The 27,135-nt window shown below is 41.7% G+C and overlaps 2 protein-coding genes across 2 annotated transcripts in view; one reads left to right on the top strand and one right to left on the bottom strand.

Moving 5' to 3' along the window:
- Positions 1 to 27,135, bottom strand: part of LOC134753154 (zinc finger protein 354B-like) — a 72,375-nt gene that overhangs the window by 28,059 nt on the left and 17,181 nt on the right. The gene's annotated exons all lie outside the window — the stretch shown is intronic.
- LOC134753163 (zinc finger protein 497-like) lies at positions 112 to 26,059 on the top strand. The gene is made up of 12 exons (XM_063688958.1): positions 112 to 326; positions 868 to 990; positions 1,942 to 2,577; positions 8,421 to 8,555; positions 11,067 to 11,194; positions 11,735 to 11,809; positions 13,747 to 13,876; positions 15,243 to 15,440; positions 17,835 to 18,023; positions 24,686 to 24,787; positions 25,318 to 25,416; positions 25,878 to 26,059. Exons 1-12 carry the CDS (start codon positions 189 to 191, stop codon positions 26,031 to 26,033), a joined length of 2,109 nt encoding a protein of 702 aa, XP_063545028.1. The 5' UTR covers positions 112 to 188; the 3' UTR covers positions 26,034 to 26,059.

Consider the following 27,135-nt stretch of genomic DNA (forward strand, 5'->3'; position numbering starts at 1 on the left):
TACTGTAAGAAAATAGTCCATGTCCATTTATCCGAACGCGACACAATTTTCGAACGTATCGTATCTGTCGGTGTCAGCTGAATTGTCGTTCATGTCATTGTTTTTTGCTCAGATTTATAATGGTTTTTTGTACCATTTCGTACAACAAATAATACATATTCTGAGATTAATATTTAAACAAAGTTATCATGGATGTAACACAAACTGAATCCACCAATGAGGACCCCTTGTTATGGTGCCGCGCCTGCCTTTCGACCGACGGAAGACTGTTTAATATTCATGAATATAAACTTGCTGATGCCTTCGCTCGTATCACAGGGACAACTGTAAGTATTTTACATATTTTCTTAACTTTATGGTGCTTAAAGAAAAATAACACTTGCAAATGCAAGCTTGTGGGGTTCTCTATTACGGGCAAGAATCTGCCCGCTACTTTCTTCCGCGTAGAAGTCGTTTGACTCCTGATGAAGGTTTCCCTTTTGCTGTTTTTCTAATATAGAGGAACAAATATCTAAACAAACAAATAATCATCACTAAGCTACATCACATGACTAAGCTAAGCCGAGCTGATCAAGTGTTAATAACTTATTCAATGTCATGTTCTATCGACATTTTTAGACATGCCTCGCCAAGGCACATCTACACTGGCCCTTTTGTGTGCCTGGGCCGTATGCTCGCTCTGTGTGGACCCGGCTATTCACCAACTTTCCTAACATGGCCTTTTTTTTACTAGCCAATTTAAGTGTCCCGTTACTGGGCAATGACCTCTTCCCTGGATTTCCATGACTCTTTAATGCTTCCTCCGGCCAGGCAAGCCAGAGGAAATCGAGTTCTATGCCCTGCCACTGTACCTTATTCCTATTCCAGGTCTCCAAGGATATGCCACAACACCTATGTGGATACTGTGGCATGCTGCTGCGCAAATGTGAATCTTTTAGAGCCATGTGTTTACACACACAACAATATCTATTCACGGAGCTTAAGGACAAGGTAGGTTTTTTACAAGCTTTTATTTAGTTCTAGCATAGAGTAACTTATACTAGAGCGGTACTGTCATATAAAATTTTGTAACCACAGTAAATTCACTGCCATCTATCAACACACTTTAAAACTAAAAATGAAGATTTATAAAAATATGATAAAATGTATTTAAATATGGATAAATGATTATTTTTATTTGCGTTAATTATTTTTATGATTTTGACTCATGTTCTTTCACTGATATGCATAGAAATTGTTAAATAACAAACGAAACCGTTAACGCCATCTATACGACAGTAGGCCAAAGCTAGTAGCGCCCTCTGATCGAGAGTCAAATTTTCTTGATTTTGAGGCACGGTTTTTCCTTAGACTGTATCCATCTATTACGGAGTTATATCTATCTTTGCTAGTACAGTGCTCTACCATCTGAGCTACCAAGACCATACCTAATACAGCGAATATTTTCACCATATATGTTGCTGCTTAGTTTTTTATGTTAATTTAATAATAATAATAATAAAAGAGAATAATAATAAAAATAATGACATTAAAGCTCTCCAAGGGGCCTCTACGTGTTGGATCTATATCCCCACGCAAGCCTATCAAAAGACCGGGATTTATAGGCCCGTGAAATCCGAGGAGATACAAATAATAAAAATAAAAATGTTTATTGAGTTCGCACAAACAAACGTAGTTATAACTGGGCAGGTGCCTCTTTTTAAGCGTACAATGACACTTAATGTTTTGCTGTATTTAATCATGTTTCATTGTGCACAATAAAGAATATTATTATTATTATTCTCTTTATTTATTCTTTTTCTTATGTTAGGTTTATTATTATTATTATAGGGAGGCTCTAGTGACATCTACCGTAAGAGTCTCAGACTTCTTAAACGGCTATCAATTTTCTCATTTCTAGTAGGTACTAGTAGATATAATTTCAATTTGCTTATTTTCTAGCTGGACCTAGAGGATATTCGCAAAATAAACACCTGTAACCAGTTCCTTAACCTAACTTTAACAGATGTAAAAACCATTGAATGTATTGATATTCACCAAGAAGACATAAAACAGGAACCAATAAGCATTGTAGACATAGACGGCATTATAAAGAAAACTGATACAAGAACAGAATTTGCAAATGAAAAACATGTCCGTAATATACCTGCGAATAAACTTACGTATATTAAAAATAGGGTGAGAAAAATAGAGAATGCTATCAAGAAAAAGAAAGAAATAACAATTGATGATGATAATGATGATATTATTACGGACACTAAAATTAAAATGGAAATTGATGATAGCAATAGTGATGATATCAAAAAAGAGCTCGATATTGATGATGATGAAGACGCCAGTGACGTAAATATTGTTAAGAAACCAATGAAAAGGCAACAAGAAAAAAATAAAAAGACTGTACTTAAGAAGAATAAATTAGAAATGAAAAATATAAAATCTAAAGATACTAAAGTGAGAGAAGTTAAAAAGAAAAAAGTAAAAAGGAAGATGAGGAACCCAGAAAATAATTATATGCCAGAATTTGATTTTGCTAAATTTGAGAGTGCACATGCTGTGAAAATTATTACACTGAGTAAAGTAAGTATATTTTGATACAAACTTATTAGTTTAAAAGTGGAAAAATTAATGCCTTGGGTGAGACTTGAACTCACGGCCTCTGGATCCAGAATATAAATTTATTCTAAGCTTAATAGCATTGATCGCAGACGTTTCTGCTTGTTAAAAATTAAACTTATTAGTTGATAACAAAAACAAGAAAATTTATTGTACATTATTCTTTATTCAAACAAACACAAGTATAAGTTTACAGCGACCATGCCAAGACACTTAGTGCCAGTTGCACCATCCGCACTTGACAGACTGATCAACGTCAACCGGCGCGCCGCGGCGGTTTACTATGAAACTTTCCATACAATGAAATTTAGCGAACTCTTTAACGATCACAAACAGTTGGTGCAACTGACCCTTATACTGTTAATACATAGTCAGTATCATAAACATGTATACATTATTCGAACTATCTCTAGGAACTTAAATTAAACATATATATTACATACATATTACAAAGTTTAAGTGTAGTAAGATAGAGTCCGGTTCCGGCTGTCAAATAGCAATTACCTTGTCTCGATCGCTCTGCGCTTTTGTAGCAAAATAAAATAGTAAACTCCTAGTGCCAAGTGAAAATCCAAGTGCTCTCTACCAATTGTTTGATAAAGTGTCGTGCGAACAATCTATTTCACGGAAAACGAAGAAATAAACGTGAAAATCAGTGAAATAGCACATTTTGAGGTTAGGTCTGACAGAAGGTATAGACAATAACGAAAGTAGTGACATATCTAGTGTCAGTGTTGCCACATACGAATACAAGAGACTTCCGTTCAGCGACAAAATGGCAATGAATGCATCGCTGCAGCAATTATTTGACAGCTTAAAGGTCGAATTAAAAACGCAACTGACACAACAATCACAAGATCTCAAACAAGAACTTCATACTTCTATCACGAACACTTTAATGGAAAAACTTGATGATAAATTAGATAAAAAGCTTTCGCCGCTAGTCGAAGAGAATAAGATACTCAAATCTAAAATAAAAAACTTAGAAGAAAAACTGTGTGAATTAGAAAAAAACGAGAAAGAAAACAACATTATACTCTTCGGTTTGCAGGAAGATGAAAACTCAACAGATGAATTATTTGAAAAAGTAAAAGAAAAAGTGAAGAACGACCTAAACATCGAACTTTCTTTCAACGAGATCAACAAGATACATAGAATTGGTAGGAAAAGTGCGGAAAATAAGGCCAAAGGACGACCAGTCAGAGTTGCTTTTGTCCGAGAAATAAAGAAAAGGCAAATAATGAAGGAGAGAAAACAATTTAAAGACATATATGCCAGCGAAGACTACCCCAAAGAAATACAAAGCAAGAGGAAAGAACTACAAACTAAAGTACAGGAGGAAAGGGAAAAGGGAAACACAGCATATATAAATTATGATAAGCTGGTGGTGTTAAAGGGCAACATAGACAGTAGGAAAAGACCACCTTCAAGATCACCCCAACAAGTAAGCCAACCTACAAAGCTACAGGCCACTTTAGATGGAAAAACTAACCGAGTTAATGCCTTTGACGTGATGAGAAGCAGATCAAACTCACTGTCCGCAACAGCGGACCAATCAAACACTATTAATAATTAGCAATTAAATACCAGCCGGAACACAAATACATTAAATAAACATGAATCAAAAAAAACACCACCATTCCCCAAGCCGACTGGTCATCGTGGGGAATCAGACCACCACCCTCCAACAAGTAACAAATCATCAAAGAATATACCCAAACCTCCAAACCTACATATCTGCACGTATAATGTAAGAACACTCTCTTCAGAGGAAAGGATGGTCGAGTTGAGGCATGCACTGCAAAATGTGAAATATGATATTATAGGCCTAGCAGAAGTAAGAAGAGAGGGATACCAGATTGAAGAAGATAACGACAACATATTTTGTTATTTTGGGGAAAAGAAAGGCCACTTAGGAGTTGGCTTCCTAATAAAAAAGATATGGAAACAAAATATTCATAGTTTCATAGGTATCTCCGAGAGAGTCGCCATATTAAACTTAAAATTCGAAAATTCAGACCTGTCTCTTATACAAGTGCATGCGCCTACTAGTGATGCTAGCGACGAAGAGATAGAGAGTTTTTACCACACGCTCAACCACGCCCAGGAATTAGCAAGCAAAAGAAAAATATTCATAGGAGACTTTAACGCAAAAATAGGTATACCAAAGCCAAAAGAGTCCTTAATAGCAGGCAAATTCGGGATGGGCACCAGAAATGCCAGAGGCCAACGACTGATACAATTTGCGCTAGAGAACAAATTATACATAGTAAATTCATTTTTTAAAAAGAAAACTAAACGTCGATGGACTTGGATGTCCCCAAACAAGAAATCTGTAAATGAAATAGACTTTATACTTTCGGACGAATTTTGGCGCTTCAAGAACATTGAAATGTTGAATTTAGAATATCCGTCGGACCATCGTATTGTCAGAGGAACTTGGGAAATGAAGGAACCAAAGAAAAAAAGAGCAACTTTCAAAAAATACATGCCCAGAACACTGGAAACAAAGGAAGAACAAATAACATATCTTAACAAACTGTCTGAGCTACAAGAACAAATATCGTGTACAAATGAATTTGAACCAGTCCAAGCTTATTATAATAGAATAGAGGCGGTTATTACAGAAAGCATTCACGCTACAACGCACAAAAACCAGAATCAAGACAAAACAAAAACAAACACAAAAATATCAGAAGAAACCAAGAAACTAATCAAACGTAGATCTGAATTGCAGAAAAAGAGACCACTCACGAAAGAAGATAAGACAGAGTTAAGTACGCTCTATAAACAAATTAACAAGAGAATTAAAAGGGAATATGAGCAGTATAGATCTCGCATAGTAGAGAAACACCTAAAAAGTTCAGGCAGTATTAAAAGAGCAAAAGCAGAACTAAACTGTAGCAAGAAATGGATTGCACAACTTAACAATGATGTACAGAGACCAAATATTTTAGATATAGCTACCTCTTTTTATGAAAATCTTTACAAAAGCCACAATAACACACCATTATATGAAACGGACGTAGCATTGCAAAGAGAAGGATATCCAGAACCTTTTGACGGAAACGAGGTGCTCAAACTATTAAAGAAAATGAAAATCCGAAAAAGCCCAGGATGCGACGGCATAACTAATGATATGCTGATTGAGTCCAAAGATATACTGCTGACGCCCATTGTCCAACTCTTTAATAAAGTTCTGCAACAGGAAAAAGTACCTATACAATGGGTAGAGTCGGACATCGTGATCCTGTATAAAAAAGGCGATCCAAGAGACATCGCAAACTACCGTCCAATTAGCCTTATGTCCAGCTTATATAAGTTGTTTGCAATGGGACTTCAGAACCGAGTGGCCCCAAAAATAGAAAGTTTTCTGGCTGTAGAACAAGCGGGCTTTCGAAAGGGGTTTAGTACTATTGACCATTTACAAACGGTAGAGCAGCTCATAGAGAAGCATAGAGAATTCAGGAAACCATTATACATAGCTTTCATAGACTACCAGAAGGCGTTTGACTCTGTAGAACACGAATTTATATGGAAAGCGTTGAGTGAAGCAACGATAAACGAAACTTACATAAACATACTAAAACACATATACACAAATTGCAGAAGTAGAATCAAGCTAGAAAACACCGGCAGATATATAAGCATCGAAAGAGGAGTCAGACAAGGAGACCCGCTTTCTCCAACTCTTTTCATAAGCGTCCTGCATTATGTAATGAAGAACTTAGAATGGGAACATAGAGGAATATATATCCAAGGAAAATATCTTACATATCTTGCTTTTGCAGATGATATAGTACTGCTATCAAAAAATTGGAAGGAGATGCAATTTTTAATTAGCACTCTAAACACAGCTAGTAAAAAAGTTGGTCTAGAAATGAACTTACAAAAAACCAAAATATTGACTAACAATATAGAAAGAGACGTATTTATAGATGACATCAAATTAGATTATGTACAAGAATATATCTACCTAGGGAAACAAGTATCCTTCAGGCCAGAAAACAACGAAGAAGAGGTAGAGAGACGTATAAACAAGACATGGAAGAAGTTTTGGAGTATGGCAGATGTCCTTTTGAGCACTCTTCCACTATATCTGAAACGAAAAGTGCTCGATTCTTGTCTTCTCCCCACATTGAATTACGGATGTCAGACATGGAAATACACAAGCAACATAAAACAGAAAATTAAAGTTTGTCAAAGGGCAATAGAGAGAAAAATATTAAAAATCAAACTGATGGATAAAATACGCCACACAAACATAAGAGCAAAAACTAAAGTGATAGACGCTCTCGAGCACTCACTCAAACAAAAATGGCAGTGGGCCGGACACGTCGCAAGGATGACCGATATAAAATGGACAAAGCGAACCACTACTTGGCTCGGCCCAGGAGGCAAGCGCGGAGCAGGGCGCCCGCGCGCGCGCTGGGCAGGCGATATTGAAAAGATATCCCACAACTGGCTTTCGGAGGCACAAGACCGAGAACGGTGGAAGAGGTTGGAGGAGGCCTATACCCGACAGGGGTCCTAACACTATAGTATGTAAGGTTAAATATATTTTTTTTTTAAGATTGTAAATGTTTTATTAGTAGTTGTGGAATAAAAAGGCTTTTTATTTTTATTTATTTATTAAGATAGAGTTAAAAAAAAAACCGGCCAAGTGCGAGTCGGACTCGCGCACCGAGGGTTCCGTACTTTTAAGTATTTGTTGTTATAGCGGCAACAGAAATACATCATCATCTGTGAAAATTTCAACTGTCTAGCTATAACGGTTTATGAGATACAGCCTGGTGACAGACAGACAGACGGACAGCGGAGTCTTAGTAATAGGGTCCCGTTTTTACCCTTTGGGTACGGAACCCTAAAAATTCTGACACTACATTGTAAGGACGGCCACTTGTCTGCGAATATGTCTGCGTTTTGGACTGAAGCTATGAACCAATTTTTTTTTAACATGCAGATACGTCTGCGAGCGATACTCCAAATTTTATATTAAAGGAAAAAATGGAAAAAGTTACACTTCCGGCAGGATTTGTACCCGCAACCTCCGCAATCCGTGCGTTGCTCTTAACCAATTGAGCTACAGAAGCCTACCAGAACCTTGCAAATCTTTACGCCACCCCAAAGGCGTGTATACATAAGGGAAGGAATGGAAAGATTTGCAAGGTTCTGGTAGGATTCCGTAGCTCAATTGGTTAAGAGCAACGCACGGATTGCGGAGGTTGCGGGTTCAAATCCTGCCGGAAGTGTAACTTTTTCCATTTTTTCCTTTAATATAAAATTTGAAGCTATAAAGTTATTTAGTAATTCTATTGCTCGGTACGTGGGTGCGTTTGAACCGTGGTAGGTGCGGACATTTGGATATGCTAAAAGGTTTCTGGCTCTACGTGCGCTACGCCCTACTGCAGTTATTTAGTTGTCCGGGATAAATTGTGTGTCTAAGGAAAAATGGGGCATTTTCTATGAAAAGGGACCTTATTGTCAAAGGCGCTTACGCCGCACAGCGTCGCGCGGCATTGTATTTTTATCGCAGCATCGTTTATAATGGCGTAAGCGCCATCGACAATAAAGTCCCTTTTTATAGAAAATACCACAAATGTTGTCTCCAAGGCACTAGTGACCCGCCCCGGCTTCGCACGGGCAGAACCTTAACAAATTATCCACCTAAACCTTCCTCAAGAATCACTCTATTGATAAGTGAACACCGCATGAAAATGTGTTCAGTAGTTTTTGAGTTTATCGCGAACATACATACAGACACGGCGGGGGACTTTGTTTTAAGGTGTAGTGGTTGGTACTTGCAGGAAGAGCAACTGGAAGAGATCGCCGCCCGTAAGAAGTCACAGAACTATTTGGAGTCTCGGTTTCGGTGCGACACCTGCGGGAAAGGGTTTAACGCGGAGCCCGCATTTAACAACCATCTAGCGAGGCACAGTCCGGTGAGTAACTCGAATGCTACCTTTTTTTTAATACTACGTTGGTGGCAAACAAGCATACGGCCCGCCTGATGTTAGGCAGTCTCCGTAGCCTATGTACACCTGCAACTCCAGAGGAGTTACATGCGCGTTGGCAACCTCACTCACCGGCAGGAACACAACACTATTAGTAGGGTCTAGTGTTATTTGGCAGCGGTTTTCTGTAAGGTGGAGGTACTTTCCCAGTTGGGCTCTGCTCTAGATCTGGAATGACATCCGCTGTGCTGTGCCCTACCACACAAAGCGAGATGACATTCACAGTGCCCCTAACTCTCTTTTGGACGTAGTTTAAGGACATAGCCCGGTCCAATTAGGAACCTATTTCTATATTTTTAGGCTATATTATTTTTCAAACAGTGACTGATGTCATTTTCATTTCTATACATCGTTTTAAGGTTGAATTGTATCATAGAGTAACTTATACTAGAGCGGTACTGTCATAGTAAATTTTGTAACCCCAGTAAATTCACTGCCATCTGTCGACACACTTTAAAACTAAAAATGAAGATTTAGAAAAATAAGATAAATTGTATGTAAATATGGATAAATGATTTTTTTATTTGCATTAATTATTTTTATGATTTTGACCCATGTTCTTTCACTGATATGCGTTAAAATTGTTAAATAACAAACGAAACCGTTAACGCCATCTATACGACAGTAGGCCAAAGCTAGTAGCGCCCTCTGAACGAGAATCAAATTTTCGTGATTTTCGAGGCACGTTTTTTCCTTAGACTGTATCCGTCTATTACGGAGTTATATTTATCTTTGATTGTATTGAGATGACATCTGTCACCGTACCTACGCTATTTGAAAAATACTATAGTTGAAAGTGAACCCTGTTCAATGAGGTCTCATTTAATTATCTCAGGGTGTTTTTGCGTTGAAAATTTGTTTTACAATTTGTTCCAAAAAACATCATAAAACCTATAATGTTTCATATTCAGGAGCCGAGTACTATCAGCTGTAAAAATATTGGTGTCTAATTTGTTAGCACCTGATATATCAGAACATAATTGAATTTACTGTGTTTCGATTTTTGTAAGATTGTTCCGTAATATTTATTAAAGTGAAACTTTTATTCTATCGCCTCAATTTTTTTCGCCCATCTTTAGCCCATCCATAATACCTATTAAACATTTTTAAATTTTAATTTTTAAACATATTTTAGTGACATTGATATTAATTTTATTGAATTTTGTTTTCTGAATTGAATTTTGTTTGTTGTAATTTGTTTGATTTAATTTAACTTCTTTTCAATTTTTAATTAATTAATTTATTATTAAGTTAATTGACATTCGTTCTATAGTGTATAATACTAACCATATATTTAAGCTTTATGTGTACCAAAGATAGATATAACTCCGTAATAGATGGATACAGTCTAAGGAAAAAACGTGCCTCGAAAATCACGAAAATTTGATTCCCGATCAGAGGGCGCCACTAGTTTTGGCCTACTCTCGTATAGAGGGCGTTGACGGTTTCGTTTGTTATTTATAATTTTAACGCATATCAGTGAAAGAACATGGGTCAAAATCATATAAAAATAGTTAATGCAAATAAAAAAATCATTTATCCATATTTAAATACATTTTAACGTATTTTTATAAATCTTAATTTTTAGTTTTAAAGTATGTTGATAGATGGCGGTTACAAAATTTACTATGACAGTACCACTCTATCTTATTATATCCTCTTTGTGTGTACTAACAACAATGATCTCAGTTGGTCTATGAATAAAAATTAAATTAAATTAGCATGTCGCATTACATAACTACAGCATTAGCAAGCAAAATTCTACTTTATTTCTAGTACTTAAGAGTTCAGTCTTTAAATAAGCTTCATTATCGGACTAAGGTAAGGTTACAATACTTAACTCACGAAGGCTGATATTTGCTTGTAATTTTATACAAATTTTTAAGGGCAGTAGACCTTATTAACCTTAAATACGGTAAAGTTTAAACTTCAAACTCTCTCTGTCAAATTCTACGGTGAATGGCAAATAGTCACATACGACTTTTTGTATAACTTTTAATAACTTATTTTATTTTCATCTGCTTTATTTCACATTTTCCGAAATTCTAAGCTTCAATTCCAATTAAAAAACTGTAATAGATGTCATATATTAAAGAAAAAGTGACGAAGCCCTCCAGTGGTGAAGGCCGGATTCGAACCGGCGTCTTTAGCTATCGCGGCTAACGCCATGAACCCCTAGGCCACCCCGCCACGGCGGTACCCATCACAATTTCTCGACTATATGCCATCTTAGTAAGACTAGGCGTCTTTGACCAGCTCTAAGGGCAAGGGCAGTTTTTAATTTATATATAGTAGTGTGACTACTTAAAAACACAAATCAAAATATTTAATAAAAAAATTTGATTTGTTCCCAAACTTGTTCAATTCCAATTCTTATTGACTTGTAATCGTCACCTAAAAACTGATTTTAAATTTTAATTCCTCGCTCGTTGTAAACAGAACGAGGGCGAGTTCGCATGCGAGATCTGCGCAGTACGCTACAAGAAGAAATACAGATGGCAGGTGCACCAGGACGTGCACCGCCTCAAGTTTGTGTGCAACGAATGCAACTACGTGTCTAGAGACAGGTGAGACCTCTAATTTATTTATTTATAATTCAAATAAGTAACACAGCATTTCGGTAAAACCAAGGCACTGTGAAACTACAAAATAAAAAACAAAGAAACAATTTACCTACACCCTAGGCCAAAAGTATGGAAACAAGCTTGTATTTCAATAGAAAATTGTGATCTTTTAAGCGATGGATTTTATACTACTCATTGACAATTTGGTAAAAATAATAATAGAACATTTTAAAAGTAAATTACTCTGGCTGTGATAGTTGGCAATTTAACATTTTGTCATGTAAATAAAGGGTAGATATAATTATGTAACTTTTTCCTACTTTATTTTTTTTAACTTTTTGACAATATTTTAGGATGTTTTGATATTAAGCGTGTATTTTTAATCTTTTGGGTTTGCCTAATGTAAGTCTTAGTTTACAAATATATACAACAAAGATAGAAACATGAGATATTAAAGAAAACAACGTTGTTTCCATACTTTTGGCCTGGGATGTACATAAAAACTAAATATAAATTAAATATTGGATTTTATAATCTGTGCAGGGGCCAAGCGAAAAGACATTACGACATGCACGCGGGCAAAACGTACAAGTGCGAGCACTGTGAGAAGAGTTTCAAGTGAGTCCTTCTATACCTTTATACTTTATTTATGAGGTTTGGATCCTCGCTCTGGGTCCTTCCTGATGCAAAGATTGTCCATCGCGGTTCAACGTGGCAACGCGGCGAGCGTGATGGGCACCTTTGCATCGGGGGGGTCGCGGGACGATTTATACGGCTGATTATTTAAAATGTGACTGAATGTGTGAAATGTAAAATGTGTGCATTTATTTTAAATGTGATTTATTATTATTAGTATTAGTTGCTTTATTTATGGAATGATGAATGTGGAATGATGATGATGATAATTGATAAAAACCGGCCTAGTGTGAGTCGGACTCAAGCACGAAGGTTTCCGTACCATTCCGCAAAAAACGGCAAAAAAATCACGTTTGTTGTATGGGAGCCCCACTTAATTATTTATTTTGTTCTGTTTTTAGTATTTAGCAACAAATACTAAAACAGAACAAAACGGCAACAGAAATACATCATCTGTGAAAATTTCAACTGTCTAGCTATCACGGTTCATGAGATACAGCCTGACAGTGACAGACGGACAGACAGACAGCGGAGTCTTAATAATAGGGTCCCGTTTTTACCCTTTGGGTACGGAACCCTAAAAACTACCCTATGTCCTTTCTCGGGGCCCAAACTATCTCCATATCAAATCTTGTCCAAATCGGTTCAGCGGTTTAAGCGTGAAGAGGTAACAGACAGACACACTTTCGCATTTATAATATTAGTATGGAAGTATCGATAAGGAGTTTAACCACTGATGCAAAAAGGGGCAACATAAGTTTGATAGCTATGTGTGTGTGTCTGCCTGTAGCACCGTAGCTCTTACGGCCCGGCCACGACATCGCGCGGCGGCGGCGAGCGGCGGCCATAGGTTGGAGCGAGACACAGCGATAGGACCTTTCGTTCCCACCTATGGCCGCCGCTCGCCGCTGCCGCCGCCGCGCGATGTCGTGGCTGGGCCGTTAAACGGGAAAACTGATTGTATTTTCTTTAAATTTGAAAGCCGGTTTTCTAGCACTGGTTGTTAGATATTTAATCTCAATCGTTTCATGCGTTTTATTGCGTTAGGGATTTTTTTTAATTTTTATTGCCGTGATCTGCGATGTCTTCGTTGTTTTGTTTCTGACCACTCTGTCACGCTTCTATTTTTGTCTTTTATCGAATAAATAAAAAACTTGAGTGCTATCCATACTAATATTATAAATGCGAAAGTCTGTCTGTCTGTCTATCTGTCTGTGTGTTCCCTCTTCACGCTTAAACCGCTTAATCGATTTAGATGAAAATTGGCATAGAGATAGGTTGAGTCCCTAAGAAGGACATAGGTTAGTTTTTATCCCGAAAATCATCCCTTAAGAAAGTAAAAAGCGGGGTGGAATTGAGATAACTAATGAAGTGCCTGCTAATTTGTGTGCATAATTTGCTCAAATTGAATTATTGCTATGAGAATTTTTCCAGGCGCTATACTTACTTTAGCTGCTGTTACTAAGTCCACGCAGACGAAGTCGCGGGCAAAAGCTAGTAGATTATAATTCTCTTGAGAAAAATTAAAAAATTCGCCCCATACAAAAAGGTTCACTCCGTCATATTTTTTTGGGGACAAAATACAAGTAGTAGTAGTAGTAGTAAATCACTTTATTGTACAAAACAAAAATTGTTAACATGAAATTCATATAAATTTAGGTACAAAGGCGAGCTTATCCCTATAAGGGATTTCTTCCAGCTAACCTTAAGAGTAAATGAGTGGAAAATTCGAATTAGATAGATAGACAAACTTACAGAACGTACAATAATATTTAAAAAGGAAAACTACAATATTAACGTATACGAATAACTAAAATACATCAATTGCAAACAACAAGACAACGGAAAGAATTTTGACCCGACTGCGTCGCCACCTGAGAGTATATTGCGCGTTACTACATGTTTTATTTTCCTTCCAGTAAGATGACGTCATATTTGACGCACATACGCGTGGTGCACCCCGCGCAGTGCGCCGCGTGCGACGTGTGCGGCGAAACTTTTGTGGGGGAGAACGGACTGAGGATGCATAAGAACAGAGCGCATGCCGAAGTATGTACAAATATACATATGCTTAGTTTTTTTTTTTTTTTTTTTCTTGATGGACTTGAGGGCGGTGTCGCCCGTAGCCAATGTCACGTAAAAGGGTAGGAACAAAATAAATGCTCTTAGAGCACGACGCTGTTCGGTGGTTGTTGTAGTTGTCTCGTAAAACCGATAGCTGGATTTTACGAGAAGCACGTGGACTACCGGCTGTTGACTCCAAAATGGTGGTTAAACACGCTTTGAGATTAATTCTCCATTCACTGCACACTACCACATTAGATTATTGTATAATAAAGCTATCGATATTACACTTTAAACAATATTAATGAGCAAAAAAACAAAGGAATTAATCACGAGGCTACTATCAAGATGGCGTTCGAACCGGAAGTCCATGTACTTAGTTCATTATTACACAATTTGCCTACTATACATGGAGACTATATAAAGGAGCCAAATCTTCATGTATGAAAAGTGTCCATCAAAAAACAGTAATTAGGCGGCGCCACCATACACCGAAATACTACCAAAAACAATCTACGTAATTTGGTCGGGTTGTTTGTTGCCTTATATGGTTCATGTTATACTCATGTCCCAGAGCATAACTAGCGCCACCGGAGAAATTAGGAACTATTATTTAAAGCTAAAAGCGGTCACTTTTGCAACAATTCTGCCATAAGAGATTGGCATCCTTTCTATACCATCCATACTACTATAGTTTAAATATTTTTTATCCACACACATATTATAGTTCGTTTCTTTTTTAGCATTAGAAAAAAGGTAAACAATCTTGACGTGTCTTTTTATTGAAAAACGGTTTTAAAAAATTAGTTTATATTATTTATGAAATTCCTGAAAACATCATAGAGCCTATAGAGTTTGTAATATGCAGAGCCCGTACATTTGCCGTTGACGTAATTTAACATACAGTGAGTTTTTTTACAACACAAAAAAATTAGATAACTTACCTATTGACGCGGAAAGAAAAATAAATACTTGTTACTTAAAATACACTATTAAACATCAAAGATATGTATTATTTATTAGACTAATAATCCATTATTTAGTTGAGTAACAATAAGATTTAGTCAGTTAGACGTTTCTGTACTGATTGTCAAGTATCAGTTAACTAAAGAGCTTGGAAAATTATTAATTAACGAAAATACTAATTGGAATCATACTCTGATGTGTGACGTCATTTTTCCGTCAACGGCATGAAATATGTGTGTAGATAAAACTGCATGTAACTGTACAACATTATTAGGCATTTAAACAATCGTGTGATGTTACTCGCTTTCAGGTCGTTTCACAAAGCCACGCATGTATTTTAATGCCCTTTATTATGTAGCAGTTATAATTGACTATTTATTTTCAGAAATCGCAACAATTTAAGTGCACGACGTGCTCAGCAAATTTTGATAGTTTAGAAGCGCTGAACAGACATATGGACACGGCCGGCGAGCACACAGACCTGCGGCCGTGCGAGCAGTGCGGCGAGAACTGTGCGAGCGAGGAGGCGCTACAGGAACATGTCACAGAGACACATCCGAAGGAAACGTATCGGTGTGAGGAGGTTAGTAGGTACCTATTTGCTTCAAGCCGATAATTGGCAGGAAACGGCGCAGGATCGGGAAAAGTAGAGTGCTCTCGTTTCGGAGGCCAAGACATATATACCATAGAAGACGCATCTACTTCGCGTGTCCGAACTCCGACCAAACGTCGAGGTTGACCGTCGCTCTTTACAGTCCACGCGCGTCAGCTGTTGCAGCCGGACGTCCGTGAAAACTTAAAAAATGCTTCGTTGCATGATAATTAACTGCAACAGCCCAAAAATTGCGAGCACCCAAAGGCAAGAACATATTTCCTATCACAGATAAGTAATTTTAAAATTATATTATGCGTAAATTTTGTATAAAAAAGTCCGCACGCTTGGTTTCAATACAAATCGTGGTATTTGCGTCATCTAGCGTATATTAAATCTGTGGCCAAGACCCGGGTCGCTGAGCCATATTAGTTAGTTTAGTTATTTTACAAGCTTTTATTTAACTTGCCCTGTTAGTTATGTATGTTTTCTCCAATATGCTCGGAAATCTTCACCTTATTATTATTATTATATTGTTTAATACACTAGCAGCTGAAAGCTGATGCGTGTATATCACTGCACTTGTTTTTTTTTATTGTAGCAAAAACAGTACGGGAAGTTCTTCTTTATGGTCAAACTCAAATTGAATAAATTCAAACCATTATTGTCCTTAAACGAGGTGACTTGGTCACTTTTTCTTTAGTGTATGATATCTATTTCAGTTCATTATTGTCCTTTTTTAGCGGACGGGAAGTTCATTACTATACAGTAATGTGTTTTTAGGGTTCCGTACCCAAAGGGTAAAAACGGGACCCTATTACTAAGACTCCTCTGTCCGTCTGTCCGTCTGTCACTAGGCTGTATCTCATGAACCGTGATAGCTAGACAGTTGAAATTTTTACAGATGATGTATTTGTGTTGCCGCTATAACAACAAATACTAAAAAGTACGGAACCCTCGGTGCGCGAGTCCGATTCGCACTTGGCCGGTTTTTTTACTTAAATCGACACTCATTCACGAATTGCCCTTTCCCGGCCTCTGCAATAATGTACTATAGTTAGTTAGTGTGGGTCAAATCTTGGAAACTAAATTTGACCCTCTTCCTGGATTCCGATTGAGCTGAAATTTTGCATACATATGTAAAGAAAAGTACAACAGTACATGTATCAAAAATTAAAATTTTACCACAAACTTATTTATTATTATTTTATAGTACTACTTTTTATTATATTCATTAATGATTTACCACACTATATTACCACTGGAACGCCGTATCTTTATGCTGACGATACCAGCATCATTTTTAAAGCTCACACTGAACATGATTTAAATATGAAAATGCAGAAATGCTGGTCGGATTTGTGTGAGTGGTTCTCGGCAAACTGTTTAAAAATGAACTGTGATAAAAGTTTTTATATGATGTTTCGTCGTGGGTTTAATAGCCCAGATCCTATTTGTAACATTCCTATTACAAAATCAGACTGCATTACATTTCTAGGTGTCGAATTAGACCCATTTTTAAGATGGCACAAACAAACTGAAAAAGTCTCCAACCGGCTGGCCAGTGCTTGTTATGCTTTAAAAAGCCTATCCAGTTGTGCAGATAGTGAGACTCTAAAAATGGTTTATTATGCATATTTTGAGAGTATTATGAGGTATTGCATAGAAGTCTGGGGTAATGGCATAAATATACAAGATGTCCTCATAAAACAGAAAAAAGCTCTACGGTTTCTTGTAGGATGTTCTGGTGTACCTGACACGCATACATATATATTTCTAGAGCATACAATTTTAACTGCTATTTCTCTCTACCTTTACTCTATATGCCTATATGTTTTTAAAAATAAAGACCAATTTAAAACAGCCAGACAGAATGTTCGTAGGAATTTTAGAATTAGGGATGACATGTTAGTAATTAAAAGTAATTTTAGATATTTTGACAAGAGTTTACACAACACCGCAGTAAGGGTGTATAATAAATTAGATGAAGATATAAAGGAATGCCAGGATCTAAAAACATTTGAAAGAAAACTGAAACAATATTTTATTAGTAAGCCCTATTATTCCATCAAAGAATATTTTGCTAGAGCTTTAGATTAATATTAATATCTGACATTGATGTGAATATGAATTAACTGACATATAATATACATATAATCTAATATTACTATTATTTTGACCATAAAATTTATTTTATTTTATTGTAATGTATTTCCTTTGAGATTGTGTAATTAATTTCGACATTACTGGTGGAGTAATGTGTCTTATAAATGTATTTGCATGCATTTATTATGTTTTATGTGCAAATAAATGATTGATTGAGAGTAACCAGTTGCAGTTTACGTGAAACTAAATTGATATTTCAAAGCCCTTTTTTTTGTCCAGTGCGACATGACATTCCCCGACGCGACGGCCCTCTCGGTCCACACTAAACGCAAGCACCTCAACCAGCGTCCGTCCGCCGCGGCCGACCGCCTGTATAACAGGAAAGTGGCCGCGCGCCGCCGCGCCGCGCTGCGCGGCGCTCCGCCCAGGGGGCAGGTGGTGTGCGAGCAGTGCGGACAGATCATGCCGGTAATGTACTGACTAGTTATACCATGTCGGCTCCGCCCAGGGGGCAGGTGGTGTGCGAGCAGTGCGGACAGATCATGCCGGTAATGTACTGACTAGTTATACCATGTCGGCTCCGCCCAGGGGGCAGGTGGTGTGCGAGCAGTGCGGACAGATCATGCCGGTAATGTACTGACTAGTTATACCATGTCGGCTCCGCCCAGGGGGCAGGTGGTGTGCGAGCAGTGCGGACAGATCATGCCGGTAATGTACTGACTAGTTATACCATGTCGGCTCCGCCCAGGGGGCAGGTGGTGTGCGAGCAGTGCGGACAGATCATGCCGGTAATGTACTGACTAGTTATACCATGTCGGCTCCGCCCAGGGGGCAGGTGGTGTGCGAGCAGTGCGGACAGATCATGCCGGTAATGTACTGACTAGTTATACCATGTCGGCTCCGCCCAGGGGGCAGGTGGTGTGCGAGCAGTGCGGACAGATCATGCCGGTAATGTACTGACTAGTTATACCATGTCGGCTCCGCCCAGGGGGCAGGTGGTGTGCGAGCAGTGCGGACAGATCATGCCGGTAATGTACTGACTAGTTATACCATGTCGGCTCCGCCCAGGGGGCAGGTGGTGTGCGAGCAGTGCGGACAGATCATGCCGGTAATGTACTGACTAGTTATACCATGTCGGCTCCGCCCAGGGGGCAGGTGGTGTGCGAGCAGTGCGGACAGATCATGCCGGTAATGTACTGACTAGTTATACCATGTCGGCTCCGCCCAGGGGGCAGGTGGTGTGCGAGCAGTGCGGACAGATCATGCCGGTAATGTACTGACTAGTTATACCATGTCGGCTCCGCCCAGGGGGCAGGTGGTGTGCGAGCAGTGCGGACAGATCATGCCGGTAATGTACTGACTAGTTATACCATGTCGGCTCCGCCCAGGGGGCAGGTGGTGTGCGAGCAGTGCGGACAGATCATGCCGGTAATGTACTGACTAGTTATACCATGTCGGCTCCGCCCAGGGGGCAGGTGGTGTGCGAGCAGTGCGGACAGATCATGCCGGTAATGTACTGACTAGTTATACCATGTCGGCTCCGCCCAGGGGGCAGGTGGTGTGCGAGCAGTGCGGACAGATCATGCCGGTAATGTACTGACTAGTTATACCATGTCGGCTCCGCCCAGGGGGCAGGTGGTGTGCGAGCAGTGCGGACAGATCATGCCGGTAATGTACTGACTAGTTATACCATGTCGGCTCCGCCCAGGGGGCAGGTGGTGTGCGAGCAGTGCGGACAGATCATGCCGGTAATGTACTGACTAGTTATACCATGTCGGCTCCGCCCAGGGGGCAGGTGGTGTGCGAGCAGTGCGGACAGATCATGCCGGTAATGTACTGACTAGTTATACCATGTCGGCTCCGCCCAGGGGGCAGGTGGTGTGCGAGCAGTGCGGACAGATCATGCCGGTAATGTACTGACTAGTTATACCATGTCGGCTCCGCCCAGGGGGCAGGTGGTGTGCGAGCAGTGCGGACAGATCATGCCGGTAATGTACTGACTAGTTATACCATGTCGGCTCCGCCCAGGGGGCAGGTGGTGTGCGAGCAGTGCGGACAGATCATGCCGGTAATGTACTGACTAGTTATACCATGTCGGCTCCGCCCAGGGGGCAGGTGGTGTGCGAGCAGTGCGGACAGATCATGCCGGTAATGTACTGACTAGTTATACCATGTCGGCTCCGCCCAGGGGGCAGGTGGTGTGCGAGCAGTGCGGACAGATCATGCCGGTAATGTACTGACTAGTTATACCATGTCGGCTCCGCCCAGGGGGCAGGTGGTGTGCGAGCAGTGCGGACAGATCATGCCGGTAATGTACTGACTAGTTATACCATGTCGGCTCCGCCCAGGGGGCAGGTGGTGTGCGAGCAGTGCGGACAGATCATGCCGGTAATGTACTGACTAGTTATACCATGTCGGCTCCGCCCAGGGGGCAGGTGGTGTGCGAGCAGTGCGGACAGATCATGCCGGTAATGTACTGACTAGTTATACCATGTCGGCTCCGCCCAGGGGGCAGGTGGTGTGCGAGCAGTGCGGACAGATCATGCCGGTAATGTACTGACTAGTTATACCATGTCGGCTCCGCCCAGGGGGCAGGTGGTGTGCGAGCAGTGCGGACAGATCATGCCGGTAATGTACTGACTAGTTATACCATGTCGGCTCCGCCCAGGGGGCAGGTGGTGTGCGAGCAGTGCGGACAGATCATGCCGGTAATGTACTGACTAGTTATACCATGTCGGCTCCGCCCAGGGGGCAGGTGGTGTGCGAGCAGTGCGGACAGATCATGCCGGTAATGTACTGACTAGTTATACCATGTCGGCTCCGCCCAGGGGGCAGGTGGTGTGCGAGCAGTGCGGACAGATCATGCCGGTAATGTACTGACTAGTTATACCATGTCGGCTCCGCCCAGGGGGCAGGTGGTGTGCGAGCAGTGCGGACAGATCATGCCGGTAATGTACTGACTAGTTATACCATGTCGGCTCCGCCCAGGGGGCAGGTGGTGTGCGAGCAGTGCGGACAGATCATGCCGGTAATGTACTGACTAGTTATACCATGTCGGCTCCGCCCAGGGGGCAGGTGGTGTGCGAGCAGTGCGGACAGATCATGCCGGTAATGTACTGACTAGTTATACCATGTCGGCTCCGCCCAGGGGGCAGGTGGTGTGCGAGCAGTGCGGACAGATCATGCCGGTAATGTACTGACTAGTTATACCATGTCGGCTCCGCCCAGGGGGCAGGTGGTGTGCGAGCAGTGCGGACAGATCATGCCGGTAATGTACTGACTAGTTATACCATGTCGGCTCCGCCCAGGGGGCAGGTGGTGTGCGAGCAGTGCGGACAGATCATGCCGGTAATGTACTGACTAGTTATACCATGTCGGCTCCGCCCAGGGGGCAGGTGGTGTGCGAGCAGTGCGGACAGATCATGCCGGTAATGTACTGACTAGTTATACCATGTCGGCTCCGCCCAGGGGGCAGGTGGTGTGCGAGCAGTGCGGACAGATCATGCCGGTAATGTACTGACTAGTTATACCATGTCGGCTCCGCCCAGGGGGCAGGTGGTGTGCGAGCAGTGCGGACAGATCATGCCGGTAATGTACTGACTAGTTATACCATGTCGGCTCCGCCCAGGGGGCAGGTGGTGTGCGAGCAGTGCGGACAGATCATGCCGGTAATGTACTGACTAGTTATACCATGTCGGCTCCGCCCAGGGGGCAGGTGGTGTGCGAGCAGTGCGGACAGATCATGCCGGTAATGTACTGACTAGTTATACCATGTCGGCTCCGCCCAGGGGGCAGGTGGTGTGCGAGCAGTGCGGACAGATCATGCCGGTAATGTACTGACTAGTTATACCATGTCGGCTCCGCCCAGGGGGCAGGTGGTGTGCGAGCAGTGCGGACAGATCATGCCGGTAATGTACTGACTAGTTATACCATGTCGGCTCCGCCCAGGGGGCAGGTGGTGTGCGAGCAGTGCGGACAGATCATGCCGGTAATGTACTGACTAGTTATACCATGTCGGCTCCGCCCAGGGGGCAGGTGGTGTGCGAGCAGTGCGGACAGATCATGCCGGTAATGTACTGACTAGTTATACCATGTCGGCTCCGCCCAGGGGGCAGGTGGTGTGCGAGCAGTGCGGACAGATCATGCCGGTAATGTACTGACTAGTTATACCATGTCGGCTCCGCCCAGGGGGCAGGTGGTGTGCGAGCAGTGCGGACAGATCATGCCGGTAATGTACTGACTAGTTATACCATGTCGGCTCCGCCCAGGGGGCAGGTGGTGTGCGAGCAGTGCGGACAGATCATGCCGGTAATGTACTGACTAGTTATACCATGTCGGCTCCGCCCAGGGGGCAGGTGGTGTGCGAGCAGTGCGGACAGATCATGCCGGTAATGTACTGACTAGTTATACCATGTCGGCTCCGCCCAGGGGGCAGGTGGTGTGCGAGCAGTGCGGACAGATCATGCCGGTAATGTACTGACTAGTTATACCATGTCGGCTCCGCCCAGGGGGCAGGTGGTGTGCGAGCAGTGCGGACAGATCATGCCGGTAATGTACTGACTAGTTATACCATGTCGGCTCCGCCCAGGGGGCAGGTGGTGTGCGAGCAGTGCGGACAGATCATGCCGGTAATGTACTGACTAGTTATACCATGTCGGCTCCGCCCAGGGGGCAGGTGGTGTGCGAGCAGTGCGGACAGATCATGCCGGTAATGTACTGACTAGTTATACCATGTCGGCTCCGCCCAGGGGGCAGGTGGTGTGCGAGCAGTGCGGACAGATCATGCCGGTAATGTACTGACTAGTTATACCATGTCGGCTCCGCCCAGGGGGCAGGTGGTGTGCGAGCAGTGCGGACAGATCATGCCGGTAATGTACTGACTAGTTATACCATGTCGGCTCCGCCCAGGGGGCAGGTGGTGTGCGAGCAGTGCGGACAGATCATGCCGGTAATGTACTGACTAGTTATACCATGTCGGCTCCGCCCAGGGGGCAGGTGGTGTGCGAGCAGTGCGGACAGATCATGCCGGTAATGTACTGACTAGTTATACCATGTCGGCTCCGCCCAGGGGGCAGGTGGTGTGCGAGCAGTGCGGACAGATCATGCCGGTAATGTACTGACTAGTTATACCATGTCGGCTCCGCCCAGGGGGCAGGTGGTGTGCGAGCAGTGCGGACAGATCATGCCGGTAATGTACTGACTAGTTATACCATGTCGGCTCCGCCCAGGGGGCAGGTGGTGTGCGAGCAGTGCGGACAGATCATGCCGGTAATGTACTGACTAGTTATACCATGTCGGCTCCGCCCAGGGGGCAGGTGGTGTGCGAGCAGTGCGGACAGATCATGCCGGTAATGTACTGACTAGTTATACCATGTCGGCTCCGCCCAGGGGGCAGGTGGTGTGCGAGCAGTGCGGACAGATCATGCCGGTAATGTACTGACTAGTTATACCATGTCGGCTCCGCCCAGGGGGCAGGTGGTGTGCGAGCAGTGCGGACAGATCATGCCGGTAATGTACTGACTAGTTATACCATGTCGGCTCCGCCCAGGGGGCAGGTGGTGTGCGAGCAGTGCGGACAGATCATGCCGGTAATGTACTGACTAGTTATACCATGTCGGCTCCGCCCAGGGGGCAGGTGGTGTGCGAGCAGTGCGGACAGATCATGCCGGTAATGTACTGACTAGTTATACCATGTCGGCTCCGCCCAGGGGGCAGGTGGTGTGCGAGCAGTGCGGACAGATCATGCCGGTAATGTACTGACTAGTTATACCATGTCGGCTCCGCCCAGGGGGCAGGTGGTGTGCGAGCAGTGCGGACAGATCATGCCGGTAATGTACTGACTAGTTATACCATGTCGGCTCCGCCCAGGGGGCAGGTGGTGTGCGAGCAGTGCGGACAGATCATGCCGGTAATGTACTGACTAGTTATACCATGTCGGCTCCGCCCAGGGGGCAGGTGGTGTGCGAGCAGTGCGGACAGATCATGCCGGTAATGTACTGACTAGTTATATCATGTCGTCATCGCGCGGCGGCGGCCATAGGTTGGAGCGAGACACAGCGATCGGACCTTTCGTTCCCACCTATGGCTGCCGCTCGCCGCTGCCGCCGCCGCGCGATGTGCGCGGTGTGTTCTAATATAATACCAAAGATAGATATAACTCCGTAATAGATGGATACAGTCTAAGGAAAAAACGTGCCTCGAAAATCACGAAAATTTGACTCTCGATCAGATGGCGCCACTAGTTTTGGTCTACACTCGTATAGAGGGCGTTGACTGTTTCGTTTGTTATTTAACAATTTTAACGCATATCAGTGAAAGAACATGGGTCAAAATCATAAAAATAATTAATGCATATAAAAAATCATTTATCTATATTTAAATACATTTTATCGTATTTTTCTAAATCTTAATTTTTAGTTTTAAAGTGTGTCGACAGATGGCAGTGAATTTACTGGGGTTACAAAATTTACTATGACAGTACCGCTCTAGTATAAGTTACTCTATGCGGTAATGTACTGACTAGTTATACCATGTCGTCATCGCGCGGCGGCCATACGTTGGAGCGAGACACAGCAATCGGACCTTTCGTTTCCACCTATGGCCGCCGCTCGCCGCCGCCGCCGCCGCGCGATGTGCGCGGTGTGTTCTAATATAATACTGACCAAGATTTGTATTAGTAAGTAAAAATTTAATAGTTATAGTGATTTTATAGTTATTAGTGGAAGGATTTTTTATACATAATACAAGATTTATTGAGCTTACTGTGGGGCTAGGTCGATTTGTTTAAGATTGTACCATAATATTTATTTACTTGAAATTAAAAGTTTTTATTTCAGGCCTGCCATATTCTGTTAGTTTACACTGCGTTAAAAAATATATTAGTTGAGTACATCAATTGTAAAATAAATAAATTAAAATTACATTAAAATTATAAATAAATTAACTTCAATTAAATTACATTAAAATTATAAATCAATTAAATTCAATTAAGTTACATTAAAAAATATAAATTAATTAAATTAAACTAAATGACATTAAAATTAGAGATGGGCCGAATATTCGGTAATTATTCGATATTCGGCATATTTTCCAATGTTCGTATTAAATGTATTTATTAAATAATCCAACAGAACGCTACCCTGCTGCGGTATCACCAACGTCGACATGATGGCGTGAAACCGTTCGCCTGCAGCCAGTGCCCGAAGACCTTCTACTACAAAACGTCGTTAGATGTATGTACTAAGATACACATATCGCAGGTGTAGGATTTCTCGCCCGCGTTCAAGGAGTTGTAGCATCAACTTTTGGTGTTGTTATTCTGTCCCGTTGTTCAAGGGATCATAGTGGTGGTTTGTTAGAAAAATGTATTGTTCTACTAACCTGCTTAGTAGATGGTTTATGAATTTTATGATCGAAATGCAGTAGAAATACAGCAAAAACCCAAGTAAACTATTACTGCGGATAGCGAAATTTTGTAGCGTTTTGTTATATAACGATATATTTTAAAGGTTGAGATCACAATCTTAAATTTTGAAGGTTTTTTATGGAAACAATGTCCTTTGTGTATCACATCGGAGATAATCCACACAATGTTTTACTACGCCGAAGAGTAAATCAATTTGGATGCCACAAGTCTTGTGGTTATTGAATTTTCAGACTTAAGCTTTTAAAGAGTAACCGCATTATGTACAGCGCCTTCTATAAGCTATCAAATTCGATGCATAAACTGAGACTTTGCTTAATATAATCAAATGTTTTTTAGGTACATATACTGACACACACAGGAGAGAGGCCGTTCCAGTGTCCGGAGTGTCCGCTCGCCTTCGTACTGAAGGGGCACCTGAAGCGGCACCATAAGACTGTAAGTACCGCCTAAAGTGTGTGTGCATGTAGTGACCGCTCCATTTTTTTACCAGTAATACACCCACCAAAAGAACATGGAGATATCCTTACATGTACGATCTTTGCGTGTACGACCACAGATAAGATGACTTGAAATTTGACAACCCTAAATAGCCGAAAGGGATGGTGCCATACATTAGAATGGGACAGCGTGATTCGTCCCTGAATCGCTGTCAAACTTCGGTTTTGTAGGAAGTGTCCTTTCTGTACGGTAGTACTATTATTTATTCTGTGGTGTCATGGAAATTGAAATTAATTGTAAGGTTTGAAACAAACGTGCAGAAAAAATATCGAGAATATTTCATGGGGACTTAGCAATTTAAAAAAAAAAAACTTTGTCACATTGCTATTGTTACTGTCTAGTCATCTTAATATTGATGCTACATCTTTTGCTTTTAAAAAAAGTTTGTTATTTTCTAGGCGCACCAAGGAATCCGCGACAACATCCCGTGCTCCATATGTGGACGAGTGTTCTCGACGAAGTCCGCGCTCACTACGCACGTCAACTCCGTGCACCACGGACAACCATGGCCCAAGAGGGACCGGAGCAAGCGGAAAACTAAAACTAACGCTTAATGAATCAATTAAATACTTAACTAATTCAATTGTAGTTTTTTTTGACCGGAGCAAGCGGAAAACTAACCCTTAATACATTAAATCATTTTACGGTTTAGACTCACTTGTTTTAGTCACTCGCGCGACATGCTTCGGAGAGCCTAGGTCTCCTTTCTCAAGCACTAATAGTGCAAGCAGCGTTCACGACGACCGTGTATTGCGTACTGCCGCTGCCGCGCGCCGAGAAAGCCGGTTGGGAGAGGTCTTGCGCTATCGTTGTAGGCGGGCACAGTGGTGTGTTTGGGTTTGGGTCACCTAACACTTGTAGCGCCACACAGCACGAACTCACCAAGCAAACCTCAAGCAACCACAACCACAACAATTTAAATTCCCTTAATACATTGTTTGAAACTGATGAATTTGTAGTTTATTTCCTATTAGCAAAAGTTTGATATCCTATAGATGTTTGGAATAAGGTGCCTTTCTCTACTGATAAATACTAATACTATAAATTTGAAAGTATTTCTGTCTGTCTATTATATTTTCATGCTTAAACCAATGAATTAAAATTAATAGTATGAAGACTAATATCTGTGGTCGTGTACGCAAAGACGTCAAGTTGTGTCAACCCTAATAATTGATCGGAGCAATGCTGAGCCGAACGGATCCGAGAATGCCCGAAAGGACGAGTGTCCCCCTCTGACAAGTCGTGATTTAATCACTAGCGTCGTGGTGTGGCCGCTCTTAGGCCGTTTAGTTCGGTGGCGGAAACGGGATACATACACGTAGATGTGGAAATGTACAGTACAAGCTAAGTAAGCTATTTTTCCCTATTCAGGTTTTTGTATAAACCACGTATAAGCGCTGGTGGCCTAGCGGTAAGAGCGTGCGACTTTCAATCCGGAGGTCGCGGGTTCAAACCCCGGCTCATACTAATGAGTTTCTCGGAACTATAGTACGAAATATCATTTGATAATTAGGTACCAGTCGCTTTTCGGTGAAGGAAAACATCGTGAGGAAACCGGACTGATCCTAACAAGGCCTGGATTCCCCTCTGGGTTGGAAGGTCAATTCCTACGTCAATTCTTGGGATTTTGTCAAAATGCCGGGATAATGCGAGGAA

Source organism: Cydia strobilella, chromosome 26 (assembly GCF_947568885.1).
Source record: "Cydia strobilella chromosome 26, ilCydStro3.1, whole genome shotgun sequence".
Classification (NCBI taxonomy): Eukaryota; Metazoa; Arthropoda; class Insecta; order Lepidoptera; family Tortricidae; genus Cydia; species Cydia strobilella.